The sequence below is a fragment of the Balearica regulorum genome, chromosome 6, assembly GCF_011004875.1.
Source record: "Balearica regulorum gibbericeps isolate bBalReg1 chromosome 6, bBalReg1.pri, whole genome shotgun sequence".
Lineage (NCBI taxonomy): Eukaryota > Metazoa > Chordata > Aves > Gruiformes > Gruidae > Balearica > Balearica regulorum.
In genome coordinates, this window is record NC_046189.1 from 27,041,071 (window position 1) to 27,059,101 (window position 18,031).

General features: G+C 38.4%; 1 protein-coding gene across 1 annotated transcript; it reads left to right on the forward strand.

Moving 5' to 3' along the window:
• The first annotated feature begins 62 nt into the window (after positions 1-62).
• PECR (peroxisomal trans-2-enoyl-CoA reductase) lies at positions 63-17,577 on the forward strand. The gene is made up of 8 exons (XM_010305308.2): positions 63-202; positions 3,259-3,392; positions 11,046-11,211; positions 11,836-11,917; positions 14,154-14,250; positions 16,478-16,588; positions 17,160-17,271; positions 17,394-17,577. Exons 1-8 carry the CDS (start codon positions 88-90, stop codon positions 17,480-17,482), a joined length of 906 nt encoding a protein of 301 aa, XP_010303610.2. The 5' UTR covers positions 63-87; the 3' UTR covers positions 17,483-17,577.
• Positions 17,578-18,031: the final 454 nt, after the last annotated feature.

Sequence of the window (18,031 nt, forward strand, 5' to 3'; positions counted from 1 at the left end):
CACAGCACTGAGCCACGGCGCGGGCGGGCGGGGCCGCTCGTCACGTGGCGGGGGCTGTTGTGCGAGCGGCTGTGTGAGGGGGGGAAGATGGCGGCGGTGCGCGGGCTGCTGGCGGCCGGGCTGTTCCGCGGCCGGGTGGCCATCGTCACCGGTGGCGGCACCGGTATCGGCAAGGCCATCGCCGCCGACTTGCTAGCGCTAGGTGGGCGCGGGGGGGCTCCGCAGGGGCTACAGGGCAGGGTGGGTTCTGGGGGAGCAGGGCCGGGCGTGAGGTGAATGGATGGAGTTTGAGGGGGCGGGTCAGAGAGCGCCCGGGAGGGTTGTGGTGTGTTCTGGGGGTAGGCAGCGCTCGGTCTGTGAGGAGTTTATGGGTGGGACGTTGTGGCAGGAGTCAGTGAATAGCGAGGAGAAAGAGGTGAGGTTGGTGTGGGCTTTTGACCTGCTGGTCCTTAAGAGATGTGCTATTTTCAATGCAGCGCTCAAAGGTTGTGTTAAACCCGGACCCTTTCTCTCCTAAGTGAGTTTTCGTCTTGCTTAACTGAAGGATTTATCTGGTTGTTGAAATGAGGTTTATGGAGTAGTATGGTTTTGAACTGCTGTCTGCACAGTAAGCTTAGAGAAACGGTGCTTCTCTCTCCGTGCTTGTGACAGAAATGTCCTGAAGTTAAAGCATCCCTTCAGCGTGCACTTTGTGGGTTTTCTTTCTGTGGTGATTACACAGAAGTGGTAAAATAGGGAGCGAAAGGCAGTTTTTTGAGTCATCCACCTTGCAACACCTTTTCTGTAGGTTTCAACATAAGTTCTAGGCATCATTGGCATCAGACTGGTTTCACATGTTTATTATGATTGGATTCACTGTCTTCAAAATACCAGCACTAGCGTTATGCCTCATGGTGCCAGGCTCCCCCGTGGTTTGTGCTGTTGAAACGTGCACCGTGCCATTTCACTTCATAGTAAAGGGCTTTGTTTGTTAAGACTCAGTGCTGGGAGACATCTCTGCCTCTCCAGGCCTTTGTTGCCCTAGCTTTCCACTTGCTCTGTGGAGGAGCAAGTTCTGCTTGCTTTGTATTACTAGGGAACTAAGCATTTTTTTAAGATGTCCTTACATGCTGCCATAAAGAGGTGCTTTTAAGCATCATCACATTGTTGGTTGATGATGTTACCCAGTTACTTTAAAATTGTACTTAATTTGATCTGTGTTATTTTTCTCAAGCAAAATACAAATAAGAAAAGCGTGTCCTTAACATCCTAGATAGAAAACATGAAGAAGGCTGCAAATCTTTACAAAGCACACATGAAAAAATGAAGAGCTATGGCTTAAGTCTGTCTGAGTAACTTTCCTTACCTGCAGACTTGCTGGCTACTCCTGACAAGAAGATAACCAGGACTATTTCCCTGTATATCTTGCGCTTTAAGCTGTATTTTTTTTGGAGGGGGCCTGGCTGGACAGAGAATGCCTGTAGGAGCAGTGACAGATAATGCCAGTCATGATGTACATTGTTTTTGTAACCAGTCTCCTCTGAAACCTTCTGGACAGATTTTAACCTTTTCATCTGGAAACTTGTGCCCTTTCCCCCCTGACCCTATCAGGAAATGGTCTGGCCATTCTTTGTGAAGAAGAATATGTGAAGTAGTGCCAACTTGTACAGGAGGTACCAAATCTTCCTCAGTAAATTAGAATCTCCCATCCCCCAAGTAGTGTATTTAACAAAAATATAGTCTTTTACTGGACCTTCTTCTATATCAATGTGTGTTTTAGTAAGCACTTAAATTGATAAATATATGCTACAGTGATTTAGTGTTTTGTCTTAATTGATAATTGTGTGTGCCATTTTATTAACTCTACTCAGCGTTAGGTGATTGTGCAAGTGACTGGAGTTCTTAATTTAAAAAATCAGGAGACCTCAGAGACTAATATCTTTACATGTGTTGTTTTAAGATGGCCACTGATGTTGGTTTAAGATGGCCAAAGGTGAAGCTCCCATTCCTAGGGATATGCAGTTGCAGCACTTCCTTCTGAAAGAATTCAGCTCCTCTATTTTTTTATAGTCTTTTTTTTAGTTTTATGTATAGTTTCACAAGACAGTGTGAGCCAAATGAACAGCTTACTGCTCTTTACTCCCACTAGTTATTTTGAGTTTATTCTGGTGTTTGTTTGATCACATGAGAGGCCAAATTCCACTCAGTAAAATAGCAACAAAGAAAAAAAAAATACCTGGCAAGATCTTAACACTTTTTTTTTTTTTTTTGGCTGGTTTTGGGTGTTGAATTGGTTTATGTTAAAGCAGATGAACACCAGAACTGGTATGAGGAAGGGATGGCTTCTGCTGGGATGCTGAGATTATGAAAGGAGGGAACTGGGAGCAAGACCTCCTTGGCAGTGGAAGCTAGTAATTTGCTTATCCATAATATGAAATTGCATGCCTACTGGATTTGCACTAGGAACTAATCTGGTGTGGTATGTTTTAGTCTATGTAGTAGCAATTGCTGAACCTGTGAAACTGTTCTGAGTCTGCTGGTGTGACAGAAGAAACTAGACTGGTTATAGTGCTGTTAATTTGGCACCTGCATTGTTTTTCTGTGTAGAATGAGTCCTTTTGCCTCCAAATGCTGAAAAAAACAGAAGGTTTGAGCTCCTGCCTAGTTTTTTCCTCTCCTTTCTGAGCTAGGATTCTACAGCGTGTGGCAATGCCACGGGGAAGCTTCTGTTCCTGCTGTCTGTAGTCTGCAGATGGGAATTAATCTCATAAGGCTATCATCTTTTCCTTCAAACTCTGTAGGGTTAAAAAGCAGAGCATTACATTTGCTCACTACTAGTCAAAATTACAACCAGACATACAGTAAGAATATTTTTGTGGTTTTAGGAGCAAGCATTTTTTTGTAATCAAGACCTGCTGAAACATCTTTAAATCACATAATTGATGAATGAGGCAGCTGTGAGCAGAGGCAGCAAAAGTGATGTCTGAGAGCTACTTTGCTGACTCTGCAACTCACGGGCTATCTTCCCTTCTGCAGGAAGGAGAGGGAACCTTGTGGACTTTTTTTTTATTGCTCTTTTCCTGGCACAGTGGGATCTTGTTGCTTAGAAGCACCTGACATCAGTCATTTCTCTCTCTTGCAAGAACTTCAACACTGTATCTTCTAGTCAGCGACTGGTAAACACACATCCTACAAGATATCTCCATGATGTTATTAAAAACTAGCATAACTGTAATTTTAACTATGTTAGCTGAAGGATGTTTCATTTTGTCTCTACAGGTTGCAATGTTGTTATTGCCTCTCGTAAATTTGACCGATTAAAAGCTGCTGCAGAAGAACTGAATAATACATTTTCTTCCGTGAGTCCTGCCAAAGTGACTCCCATACAGTGCAATATCCGCAAAGAAGATGAGGTAAAAACTAGTGATCTTGTTCTTGGGCTTAACATGTCAAAAGCATATTGTGTATATAAATTCTTAGATCTCCAAAGGTCTTCTCTGACCCTCTCAAAAGTGGCTTAGATCAAGTGAAAGGTGCAGCACTGTTAAATTGATCTAGGTAAAGATGTGCTTTCCAAGGGAATACCATTTGTCAGCTACCTAAGCAAGAAAGCATTTGTAATTGCAAATGGTTTTTCTGACCATGCATACGTATTTCAGATGTTTGTGGGAGAGGCAGCCCTTGGAATTGGCATGTTCTACAGCTAAACCAGAGCCCACTTAGCATGATTCTGTCACGTTTCTGTGACAGCAGTGAGGGGGTGTTAACTTGTGAAGATGGAGACCTCATAATAGTTCCTTCAAACAGGAAGTCACAGCATGGAATCTCAACACTTGTGACTTGACACAAGTTCCCTGCATTGTCAGTTTTGCTTGTATTAAAGCAAAGAAAAACCCCACAGGTATTACTATTTTTAGCCAGGTTTCAAATTTTGGTTACAACTTGAAGTGTACCTCATTATGAACTCTATTACTATCCCAGTTGAATTTTTTCTTTTTTTCTCTATTACAAAAAATGGAAGATCAAGAGCAAAAGTACTTAATCCAGGTTCTTCAGAAGTCTGTGTTCACCTCCTAATTTTTTAATCTGTGTAATTAAACATTTAAAAGTCCAGCATCAGGTTAGACTTTTAACTTACTGAACACAGCTAGAAAATATTCCAGTAACCACTGATTGCTACATTTCTCTTCACCTTTCAAAGCCACTGTTAAATTCTAGTGTAACGTAAAGAAATATTAGAAATATTAATGACCTTCAGTAGCTATGTAGATTCTGGAACTATCCTTATATACAACCATAAAGCAAATAAAAATTAAAATTCTTCCCTCATGGAACAGCTTACGCCATAAAATATTTATAGTCATATACTTAGACTTTCTCTCCTGAAGGAGGTGAACCCTGGGGCTGTGCAGTAAGTCACTTCACCTACCAGTGAATTTTAGGTTTGTATCTACTAGCATCAGCAGTGTGATATAATAGGTTATGACAGATGTCAGGGGGCAACTTACATGATTAAAGCTACAGGAGAGAAAAGAGGTACAGGGAGAGAAGAGGTTTAAGCCTTCTTTCATGTCACTGTTCTTGCAGAAAATACTCTGGCATGCTTAATAACCTTCTGCAGGTGAATCTCATTTCTGCATCAGTTTAAAAATGATTTAGTGGGAACTGCAGTGTTCTGTGAGATGGTAGAGGGCTTGGATCATGAAACGAGGCAATCTTCACTAACAAACTACCATTTTTTCTTTGTTTCCTGTTTATTAAGTGTGGCTAAATACATACTTGATAAAACAGTCTTAGATGGCTTTGGAAACTTTTTTGAAAGTGCTTTTAAAGCCATTTTTATAGTGATGTGTAAAGTGTTTCGGCATTATTCTATTACGGGTAGCCATGCTGATAGTTGGAGAAACTTCTGTCTTAGGTATTACCCTGAAGTTTCATCATAGAATTGTCTTGTTTCCAGTTTAGTTTTAAGCTCTACTCATTTACAGACACACCAGAACTTTCTTAGAACTTTTAATACAATATTGCAGAAGCATCTATCAGGTGTCTTCTGCCAGTGGAAGTTCTCATAAACCATTGTCATTTCATATCCCTATCTATTGAAGAGAGGGTTCAGTGGAATAAGGTAGATTAAACTCCAGTCTTGAATTTTTCAGTCATTGACTCAGTCGTATAGTTTGACTCAGTTCAGTTCTCCAACCGCTCTTACTTCTTTCTGTTGAAGTCCTATTTAGAAAAAAAAAAATCACTATGAAAATTTTGTAAGCCTTTTGTGGAAGTTTTGAATAAGAAATGGAATTTCTGTTGCACATTAACATAAGAACTTAAGTGTACCTGCTAAACAAATATTTATCCATTCTAGATGCCCATCTTCAAGAGCAGATATTTTTACTGGTTAGAGAGATCCTGTGATTTTTGTTCTTTAGCTCTTATTTTTCTGGTTTTATCCACCTCCATTAGTTCTTTAATGCTGTAATTCTCAAAGATTGCTAAATTCTGGCTGCTTGTTACTTAATTTCTAAAATTACTATTGGACCAGAAATGTGTAGATCATGTTTTCAGCTTTTAAATCTGTAGTGAGGATAGCACTTCCTTACACTTAGGTGCTTAGTGTTTGTAAGTTGAAGCTAGATAAACTTAAACTAACAATCAGTAACTTACACTGCTAAAAACTGTCAGAACTGAGGGATGTGGCAGATTTTCCACAACCTATTGCTCACTATTGCTTATTTATTATATTTGCTAAAAGCAGCGATGGCAAGTACTTTTTTTCTAATTTACACTTGATTGTCTTACAGCGACTAGAGGAAAAGTACTGCTGGGCTTTCCCTTCTATTCAAAGAGCATTGTACATCCACTTTCAAAACCTATTCATTTCTTAACCTAAAATTTAGTGCCTGTGACTTGGAGTTTTAGGAACAGGGATCAGTAAAAGTTGTAGTGAAGGATTTTTCTAGCCTTGGGGGTGAATTTTGAGTAGAGGCAACACAGCAATGTTACTCAGTTCAGCATTTTCACAAATACAGGAGCAGCTTCCTGTTTACAGTAGAACATGGGATGAGAGGGCATTTAAACTTTTGGCTTCCCTCCTGAAAGAAACAAGACTTGTACAACTGGCTCTGTATGCTACTTATTAATAACTTTACAACTCATTGTCTGGTTTCAGCTTAGTATGAGTGAAGAGTATTTATCTCAGAAATTCATGGAATCACATTGTTGGGTAGAGAGGACAGCCTCTACAAGTATTTCCTGTGAGTCATTACATCCTCTTTCTCAGCTCTTATACCAGGTACCAAAGAATGTGTGAGAGAGAAAGACCTTATAAATGTTTCAACAAGGGAAAAAAACTTAGGAGTTCAAGCCTCCTTAGGTGTCAGAACTGATCCATCACAAGCTGCAAAGCCCAGAAAGCTTCCTGGAGAACTACATAATTCATTTAATATATCCTTCTCTTTGACATCTCACTGAAACCTTTCTAAGAGTAAATCTTTCTGTTGAAGGAAGCCACCATGATCACCTGTAGGAAGGAACAGCCATCTGTTCTTACGGTAGCATGTCTTTTGGTTTTTTTCATCCCTTCATCTCCATCAGTTGTTCTGCATTTCTCTTAAGACCCCTATGAATTTTGTCCAGGTTTTAATTTTATAATCAGGCAAGCTGAAGGGAGGGACATTGAATAGAGGAGATCTAAGAAAGATGAAAGTGCTTTCAAAATTGCCAGATGATTTTTTTTTTTTTTGCCTCCTATTGCAAATCTTAAAGTAACTGACTTGCTTTGAAGATGACACAGCTCATTCCTCTTGCGTGCCCTCGTTTGGATCTGTGAAATTCAAGCATTAGAAGATTCATCCTTCATCATATAGTGCAATATGTCTGCTAGAGCTCTTTCTGGCCTAGAAAGAGTCAAAGAAGGTGCAGTGAATTAATAGCTGCAGAAGCTTGATGGCAGATATCATGGGAATAGCTTAATGAATTCACATTTTTAAGTCTCTTAATCTTCATCCTCAGAGGCCCTCTTGCTTTCTAGCAAAGCTTACTTTTTGTTTAATGTGCAAAAAATAATCTTGCTTGATGGAGGATTTTCAACCACTGCATAACCTGTCAGGCTTATTTTTGTCACAAGTTTGCTGTTACTAGTTTTGGCTAGTTTTCCATTGAGTGTTTTGTAAAGTATAACAAATCTGTTTTGTTTTTAAAGATGGAAGAGTAGAGAGTTCTGGGATACCGGTAAGAGCACCTGAGGTTTCTATGTTCTGTTTTCACAGGACCTTATTCTGAAGCAGAGATTATGCACCTGTCCCTTATCTTGTGGTCTGGAGTGTATGTAATAATCAGTATTGCTTCTTAGTGATTATGAAGCTGAAGTGATTTTCATTATTTGGATATTTTCTAGCACTGCTCACATAATGTGTTGAATATATCAAGAGCGGGTCAGTTTGCTCTTGCTGAGATGCAGGTCAGACAGCTCTGTGTGTGTGTGTGTGTGTCTTTTCAAACCAAGCTCTTTTTGCAAAATCCAAGGATCTAATTAATTAATTCCAGTGCCTCAATGTAATGGTGGTCAGAGTGGAGTAGGAAGACCCTATCCTTTTTCCATTATGAAAAGAGCTTTCTGTTTATCTTTGTAGGTGCTGGGAAGACGAAGCATGTGTTTATGTGTCTTTAATGTTGAGGTACAGCAAATCTGTTGACAGGGGAAAGAAAGAGATGAGGAACTTTTTATTCTTGTAAAGCCTTTGTGCTCTATACTCTATACAAATATTTCTTTAATTGGTATATAGATAAGTAGAAGACATATCTAGGTAAATGGAAGATCAAACCTTGTACTTCTAGAAGACCACTGCCCTTCTTGAAATGAGCAATTCAGAATTCTGTGCACAGTGTCCCCTGTCCGTACTTGAGCTCCAGGAAGAACTGCTGCTGAACCAGACCATGAGGCTAAAAACCTATCACTTGGACATCTGACAAACAAGACTCCTTGAGACGGGCTCAATACAGTACTATTTAGTACTTACTAGTGAACTCAGATACAAGGTACATATGAACTCAGATACATAGTCTCAGTTGGTTTATACATCCTTAGTGTCTGTCTGTGCGAAGCCTGTGGTGGAAGAGCGTGGCTTGGTGGGGAGCTGTGGATAAGAGATTCCTGTTGTCTTTAAAATAACACAGCAATAACACAAAGTAAAAATACCTGTTACCACTGTGCAAGAATGCCTACTAGTTCTAGTTCCCAAATAGCAAATCTCAACCACTCGGTAGTGGATAATCTGCCTGTTGTGTTTTACTCAAGCTCGAGGTGACCTGTGAATGCATGTGGACATTTGTCCCTTTTCTCTGTGTCAGCGAATACTGTTATCTTGTTTATCTGTGAAAGTGTGTTACTGCATAACACTTTTGAGCTGCAGTCACACAAAAAAGGTCCATATTGAAGAGCTCTAGTCTTCTGGTTATGTCTGAAGTGCCTTATTTTTTGCTTTTTAGTCATCTTCAGAACAATGTCCTAAACTGTTAGCTATACCTTCTGCAGTTTTGCTTTGCTTCCAGAGAGAGTCTTTAGTAGCTTTTTTAGTAAGTTCTTTCTATTTGGATTTTGAATTTTTAGGACTAAAAAGGGATCTTCTTTAGTTCTCACTGTGATTTAAATGTGTTCTACCAGACCCTTTCTCACTATGCTGGTGGCTGCTGTCACCATGTTTACTGTAACTGGGAGAAGCACTGCAATGATGCTTTCTCTACAACACAGAAGACATGGTGAAGATTGCTACAGTTGGAGCCATCTGAGCTGTCACTGGAGAGCCTGCCAGCCTTTGCTGGCTTTCGAAAGCAGAACTGAGATGCGGGGGTTTTTTGTTTGGTTGGGTTTGTTGTTTTTTTTTTTATTACCCTGAGAATATGGTGCGACAAGTAGGGACAGCAACAGAATTTCTTAAGATACAACATGTGAACCAATTTGAACTGGTATGTCATAGCAAGTTTTGTCTACCTGTTGAAAACTTTCTTGTAATATCTCTTCTCAGTGGATTTTTCTTCTGTTTGTTTGTTTTGTTGTTGTTGTACGATTCTTAGCATTTTCCCTTTTCTCTCTTGCTCTTTCCACACGCACCACCCCCTACACACCCCTCCCCACTCCAGCCTGAATAACCTTAGTCTGGTCAAACATTCCTTGTACTGAAACCATTTATCTTCCATAAATGAGGCCATACTTAAGTGACTTACGGAGAACAATATTCAAAGCAAGATTCTCAGGCTGACAGGGATAAGAGTTTGATAGTGCTGGGTAAAGCATGACAACTTCTGCCTAGTGAGACATAACCTACTTCCCTCTAGTTGTGAGCAAACCTGGAAATCTTTGTGGCAAGGTGGTTCTCCCAAGTCATGGATTTGGGATTGCTGTCACAGATGTTTCGTTTTTTTGGTGTTTTTTTTCCTCAGATCCCACAAGCTGCAGTGACCGATGTGAGGAATAAGATGCTATTCAGAATTTAAATACGGTGATTTAGGTATCAAAATTATTTTCTTGAGGCATTTTTTTCTCAGCAGGCATTAGTTTTACAATCAGGCTTCAGTCTCTATATTTTTGTTTAGGTTTTCTTCTTCAGAGAGGTGCATCTTCACAGGATCCATACTATCATGCTAAACCATCCTGAACTGTTAGCAGCAAAAGCTGTAAGGCTGCTATTTATGAGACTGGATTGGTGACCCTCTTGCTGAGATACAGATCATGAACTGCTTGTTCTTTTATTTCTGATGTTTTCTACTGTTTATTCAACGCAGAGGAAGGTTGACTGATATCATTCACTTAGTCAAATCTGTTTCAGCAACAGCATTGCTCCTGCTGTTTGGTTTGGGTTGGGTTTTTTTGTTTGGTTGGGGTTTTTTGTGTCTGTGTTTTCTTTGATCACAGATGCTAGATTAATTATTTACATATGTTTGAGTAGGAATAACTGATGCATGGTATCTAGTTATGATAGGTAATGTAAGCAGGAAACAGTCAAGTTGTTCCATTTTCCTTATTTCTTGAGATAAAGGTTAAATTATTAAGCAGTTGCTATAGAGTGCTTATTACTATCTTGTAATAGGAAAAATACATCAGCTTTGGTATCTGTAAAATCTTTGAATGCTTTGGAATACATTATCCTCCAGAAGTTCTCTTGTGTTTAGTGTGAGTGTGGGGCAAAACTGCCGTACTTCTAAAAGAGAAGATAATGCAAAAGGCTTAGTTTACAGCCTGTAACTCAGATTAGGTCAGTGTTAGAGCTAGGTTTAGATTCTCAAAATCTCTTTCCTTCCATATGAACTTAAGCCACTCCTTTTCTGCACTAACAGCTCTTTGAGTGAGTCAATAAAATGTCTATTGCCATTTGCTGTTAATACCTTCGCAGAGTACCCAAAGGTAAATAGTGCCAGACAGTGCTCTTAATTGTAAGTATTCATCCTGCTTATAGATAGAAGGTATCTGCTTAGTCAAATATTCACCTTTCTTTTGCTGAAGAAGACAACTTGTAGTATTTCCAGCACTTTTTAGAGTTCATGTTTTATAGGGTAACAAACTAACTTTCTTGGTCTGCATAATATTGGTTGTTGCCAACTCATATGTCAGAGCTTTAGTGAATGTACAAATTTTCTATATAAAAATGTTAAAACTTCACAGGATGACTTACGTTTTCTATTAAAAATGCTCAGGTATATGGGTCAGATGAAAAAACCAGTAGCTTCCTTATATGGAACTCTTCCAGCACCTGATGTGAACACCCCTACCCTTGTGAAAAATGTCAGGAGATTCTTAGTAGGTCTTAAGTACCAGGCTTTTGTGTGTGTTTGTTTTTACAAACCTTCAGCGGCATAAATCCCCTTCTTCTTTCAGTGCTGATATTTCAAAGTAAACATGGACTCAGCCCAATCCTTCTTGGCTGACTAAACCTGTCATACTGATCTTCCAGCCTCTCTGAAGGCTAGTACCTCTTCTTTATGTGTGAAAAGGATATGAGAGAGAAAATACTGTCTGAGAATGAAATTGGGTATATAGCTTAATCAGCATACCACACTAACAAATACTGTTTCAGGTAGAAGCTTTGGTGAAGTCTACACTGAGTCTGCATGGGAAGATTGACTTCCTGGTGAATAATGGAGGGGGCCAATTTGCAAGTCCTTCTGAAGCCATCCGTGCAAAAGGCTGGAATGCTGTGATAGACACAAATCTGACAGGGACATTCTACTGCTGCAAAGCAGGTAAGGACTGAACATTAACCGTTATTTGTTTATTTGTTTTGTTTTTTACAGCAATACCAGAAGATAAGAAATGTAAAGTTTCCCTGCCTTCTTTTTGCACACATTTATCTGACAGCGGATATTTGTTTTCGTGAATCTCATCCAAAGCTTTACATTAAACTGTACATTACATTTGTTCATATATACAAACATACATTTAGGCAAGTATGATCTGGTTAAGGCCAGTTTTGGGGAGTCAGCTTGGATACTCATTTAAAGGACTATAGAGAAACCACTTCTGTGGCCTGGATTCCCTGTGTGTAACGCAGGAAAAGATTTCTCTCCTGTCAGGAATATAAATTTAAAATTAAATTAAAGTCTGATACATGATTCTCAGCATTAAGAATGTGGAAATGAAGGTAATTTATGTGGAAGCATGAAATCGTGATTTCCACCTGGACCACACCTGTTAGCTCACCAATCCAATGGTGAGGCTATGGTACAAAGAGCAGATTGTTTATCTAAATCTGCACAGGAAATGTGTAGTGTAATTTGAGTTAAGACTCCAAAGTTGGCTTCTAGTTGGCAAGTTTATTTTTATGCATTTCTTCTGATATTTATAGGTTATCTTCCTCCTTCATACAGTGTACAATGCCTGGATGCAGGAACATGGAGGAGCCATTGTCAACATTACTGCTGCCGTGAGAAATGGGTTTCCTGGAATGTCGTAATACATATTTTATTTTATTTTTACATTTTCCTATATTTTTCCCCTAGAAATACTAATTGCTCCTAAATACTTCATTTTAGAAAGGTGTGCACTGGGCAGCAGGAGTATAGAAATACAGTAGTTAGGTCAAGAGAGAGCAAGAGTATCACTTGGCTGTATGTGTGGGGATCTCCTATTAATTAGTGTAGACACTACAGGAGCAAACAGCATCTCTGGTCTCTGTCAACTTGTTTGTAAGAAACAGTGAAGCAAGACTTGCCAGTGAAGCTTTCACTGGAAATGGTATGATGGTGGGAATAGTCGCACTGAAATGTAACCTTTGCTTGTTCTCCTTCCAAATTTCTGGAAGATTTACAAGAACTTTGCACCTGTTGTTTTCCTCTTCTACTGGCAGTTTACAGGTATTGATGGTGTAATGAGTTATGGCAGTTGGACTGGGAGTAGAGGAGAAGGAAGAACATCTCCAGCATGTTCAGGTTTTGACTTTGTCATTTGGGTCACGTAATGCCTGCCTTTCCCATTTCCCTTTTCACTCCCACTTTGTAGCCATCTTTCTTGGAAAAAGTCTTTGATGCAGAGAATTGGTTCTATTTGCTCTGCTCCTTTCTTGACTGGGAGAAGGCTCATGGGTACAAACATATTATTTGTGGTTCTTTTATACTGACACAAACGATCACAGCTGTCTGTGAAAATACAGCATCCTCTCCATATCTGTATGTTTACTATATTTGTTAAAATTTCTTTAGCCTCAAAATGGAGGTGAGCAGGAGTCTTCCAATTTGAAACTTTTCTGCCAAAAAAGTTCCAATTTGTTGAAAGAGAAATAATGCTCAGAAAATTAACTGTTTCAGTTATGTTCTTTTCAAGGGAAATTTTGAAGTTGTCAAAATGCCGCATTTTAGTGTTTCTTAATTGAAAAAAATCCGATTTTTTTTCTTTGAAAGGACTTTTTTTAACTTTGAAATTGAATTTCTATTGAAGTAAATATAAAAATATAATTTGAGCAAATGTTACATTACCTCTCTCTGTCCTGATTCAGAGTTGAAAGTTTACAAAATTTCAAATTTTGAAGGAACAGCAGAGTATGTTCTCACTAGCTTGCTCTTGGCAATACAAAATTAAATGTAGAGATCCACAGGGTGGTGCTGAAGCTACAGTTATTTGAGTTTCTCCACTCTGGTTAACTCTGGTTGAATTGTCACACTGAATAGGCTGAAGCTATATTTAAGAGTTGAACCAAGAGATAAAAAAAACCTAATTCTGAATAACAGTGGAAAAAAGTTTCCTGAATAACTGTTGTGTGCGGATGTAGATGAATAGACAAAACTACTTTAAATTAAATTCCTGCTGCATTCATATTTTTTAGAAATGTTCTATTGAAAAAGAATTACCTTTACAAGTCCAGCCACTGCTCATGCCAAAAATCACCTGATACAGTTTTTCATAAGTATTAATTCTGAACATAAAACTAGTCAAGTTTGTTTGCTCATAGTGTGCCTGGAGGTTATTTATTTCTGGCTTAAACATATGAGTAAGTTGGGCTTTCTTACATTTTTCTTAAGGTGTTTTTTTTTTTTTATTCCTTTCCTGGTATTTGAGAAGCTCTTGTATCTGTCTCCTCTAAGTCTGGTTTGCTAGGCCAAAGGAACTACACTGTATTAGTTTGCTCTGAGTCCCACTGTCTATTATTCGTCACTGCATTTGTTCAAGCTTGTATTCATTTCAGACTAGTTTCCTATAGGAGCAAGGTATATGAGATCACTCCGCCTATGGTCATCTCTAGCACCATCCACCTATAGTAATTTTTGAATAGTGGCTTATTTTAATCAAGTTCATCAGCAGATCTAAATGATTTTTCAGACTACTGTTCTTCCAAGTGTGCAGCCTACCTTGCTTTACCTGTGCAGCCTACCTTTCGTAGTTTTACACAGTTTGAACTTTGCCTCCAGTTGTTTTTAATTTTATAAGCTGCTTCTGCAGTAGAATGTAGCTGACCTCATGTCACGCTGGAGAAGAGATGATAAGTATTTTCAGAAATGACAGGAAACCGTAGCATAGCTTGTTTAAACTGTGAAACTATAGTCAAACTTACAAAGTAGAAAATCTCTCTCTCAGGTGGTTGCTTCAGCCATAGAAAGCTACTCTGACTACCCTAGTAAAACTGTGGTAGAATTAACGTTGGGCTCTGTTAGCTGAGGGAACAGATGCTTCTTTTGCTTTCTTTTCTCAATAGGCATACAGGAGCTGCAAGAGCTGCAGTGAATAACCTAACCAAGACTTTAGCTTTAGAATGGGCCCACAGTGGAGTAAGAATCAACAGTGTTGCTCCTGTAAGTAATGGCAAACAATCTGATTAAACTTAGCCATCGTGCATATTCATGGTTAAAACTTTGATACCAAAAGGGATTTTAAAATCTATAGCCTGTTTGCAGATTATTTATGTATGCATTTATAATTCTGTCATTTATGTTCTTCAGGTGATTTAAGAGTGTTTTGTATTGTTTGGTTGACAAGCCAGAGATGTAGGATAAAATTGCTCTTGCTTTCTGCTTTGACTTTGCACTCTTGGTTTGTTTTTTTTTCTAGCTTAAAGAAATGATAGCTGGGAGGAGTTGGTGACCTGTCTTACAAACCCTTGACATAAAATTACCAAATGCTTTGTGTTTCAGTAATGATTACATTATTTATGAGTTTACAAAACTTTTCCTATTTGAGGTTCAGGTATGCTGATGGTTTCCACCTGTGTTTACAAAGTTATTTTGAAAATCTCTGAATGCATAGACATAATGTCTTTTACTTTGTCATTCTGCATGTTAAGTTAGATTAGTTTTAGGCATGCAAAGATAGTGTTTGGCGTGGACCTTCTGTCAAAGAAATTGAATGTAAAAATATGTGTTCTGATTTTTTTTTTTTTCTTATCAAATATATGCAGACAGGAAACCACTATACAGGACACTTAAAATATGCATGCCACATTTCTGGGGAAGTAGGTAGCATGTAGTAGTTGTTTTAAATAACCATATGGAAAGACCAGCTATATTTTCTAGTGTGTGGTGCTACAGATATAGAGGGTATGTAGAAGCCCTAGCTTTGACATTTGAGATTGCACAAATCACAACAGATAACAATCTTCACTCTTAACCACAATTTATTTTGCACATTTACTCCCTTGAAAACAAAAGAGGAAAGGCAAACTTTGTCCAGCTACTTCTACATTCAGAATTTGCCTTATTTCACAGGATAGTTAAGTGTCAGATTTGTTTAATTGGTCCCTAAGAAGATCTTTCTACTGTCTTTGTAGGATGTCTGTATATCCTGTTGTGCCTCTTGTCCTAAAACATCTGGCTCACTTTCTTTGGCATAGCACAGAATGCTTAATGGCAGATATGTAATGATAATTCAGGTAGTGGCTCTTACATAGCCTCTGTGAGGCCCAACTCATCTGGAGACTTGTTAAGTATTAAGATCTACTGGCTTGTTTTTCCTGTTTATTTCTTTTTTCTCATTTATCAAGTCTAGGGGAAGTAAGTAATTAAGACAGCATTATTATGTGAATATATTTTTTGGGCATGCTAATTACGTAATGAATTATACTCATTATATATTATAGCACATGTCAAAAGAAGTTGTTGAGAAGCAAACACTTCAGTGGTTTGGCTCTTTCAGAAGTATTTGCTATCTTTGTTACTATGAGGGTAACAAAAATCCATGTTATAGTTACAGTAATACTTTATATCCTTTTGTTACCTGTATGGTCACAGTAGTGTGGTAACCATACAAAACTGTATGGGAATGGGTACTAGAGAGGGAAACATGCATTCTAAAAAAAATAATTTCACAAGGGAGTTACTTCCTTAGCTCCCAAAACATAGTCACTCACATTTCACAGATATCTTAGAGGAGAAATCTTAGCACGCACTCCATGGATGTATTCAGATTTTGTGATCTTACTTAAACTTGAGTCCCAAAGGTTCTGTCATAACTAATCTCTGTAACCCTGTGTTCCCATTGCTGTAGCCTTCATCTTCCCTTCTCAAGTCTAAACTGGACTTTATAATCATCAGAGCAAAGACAGTCACCTTTTTTCTGTTTCTATAGCAGCTAAGTAGGGAGAGTCTGAAATCTGACTGTGAAATCTGTCTGCTTCCATAATTCACCATAAAATCAATCTAGTGTTCTTACAGATTACAAGAAACTGTTGAGAACTTGTTCTTGGGGCTTTGTAGTTTTCTGCTGTAAGCTAATATGAAATGCTTGTAATTTCAAAACAGTCTTTGAGTTTCTTCTTTATGCTCTCCACTTTACAGTTACGGAAGTGACAGTGGAAAATTGAAATAATCTGAATTACTAGGCTTGAATAGAGATGTGGCTAGCAGTCAAATTACTTTCTTGTATAAATTATACTATTACATTAAATTTAAAAACTTGGATTCAAGTGCTGTTGAGATAGTTCAATCCCACAGAAAATCCCAGTAATGACAACTTCACGGTGTTACAATGATCACATTTTAAACACATGCAAGAGAACTTAATTTTCACTATGCTGTTTTAAAATAGGGAATAGTATTTTCAGAAACTGCTGTTGCAAACTATGGAGAACAAGGTACAATGATGTGGTTAAAGAGCATACCAAAGGTTCCTGCCAAGAGGTCAGCAGTTCCTGAGGAGGTAATGTATTTCAGAACAGTTGTGGTATTTATACTTCTGTGTCTCTATTTTGAAGCCACTTTATTATATGGAGAACAAAAGACTTAATTTTGTACTGTGATGGAATATTGAAAAAGAAAAAAGCTTCTAGTAATGTTTAGTAGTGCCAAGTGGAAGACTTAACCAGTAGTCACTGTTACACTGAGAATTTAATTCAGATGCCTCTTACAGCTGAAGTGTTTCATAGTAGACATTAGTTCCTGAAAAGGTTGACTTCCAGCAGGGAGGACTGAAAGAATGAGTATTAATGTGAAAAAAGTGTATCTTAAAAGTACTTAGCTCACATTCTTGATAAACTGGTCGACTTTTTGTTTGATTTTCAGCATCTGATGCTGATCTTTAAGAGCTTATGGGTTTTCATCTGTTGAGTACTTGATGTTTGTGGCTGGAAAGATGGCTTTAAGACTGTTACGGTTTTCATTACTGAGTAGAAAACATTGCTATGTATTGCCTGTAAAAGTTTTTACAAGCATCTTTGACATGAACAGTTCCCAGCAGTTAAGAAAGATTAAAATTGTCATTCTTTTGCTAGATTTCTCCTGCTGTGTGTTTCCTGCTGTCTCCAGCTGCTTCTTACATAACTGGGATAACCATCGTCGTGGATGGTGGCCAAAGTTTATATAGCCATACGCTAGAAATACCCGGTAAGAAATGGGCTACAAAATAGTGCCCTTCAAGAGATTGAAGTTGGGCAATGAGAAGACACAAAACTAAAATGCCTAGTTTCTCAATCAGCTAAGTATGTTGTTTTATTTGTTTTCCCCAGATCACAACAGATGGCCCTCACCACCAGAAGGAAAAAATTCTGAAATGCTTAAAAAGCTTCTTTCTGGCAAGTTCAAACCAAAGCTGTAAAAGAATGAGATTTCACCTTATCCCCAGTTGCAAATCTTCAGTTTGTGGTTTGGGCTCGCTATTCTCAATAATATAATCTTTTTGCTCATATGTAACTACATTGAGTGCCTTGACTTTCGTTGGTTTATATTTCAAACTTGAAAGGCTATACATAGTAAATTGTTGCAAATTTCCTCTTAACTTTGCTGGAGTCTGAATATTCATAAAGCGGGGAAGTTCATACATAACGATGGTGAAATGCATCACTCATCTCAGGGAAATGGAACATTAGAAAGGTGAGCATTCTCCTGTGTGGGAGACATGTTCAGTCTGCAATTAATAAACTCCTCCACAGGTAAGAACTATAACAAACCTTTCCGGTCACACTGAATACAAGGAACTTCTATTTGACCTTGCCTTCTTTAACTTCCAGCAAAGCAATGGTTGTATTGAGATCTAAGCTAGCTCTTTAGAAGAGGGTTGTTCCTGTGTGTGCTTTTTTTCCCTGGCAAGGAGTTGAAACAGCCAGCATTTATGGAGTCATAATGCACTGCAGCTTAGTGCAGTAGG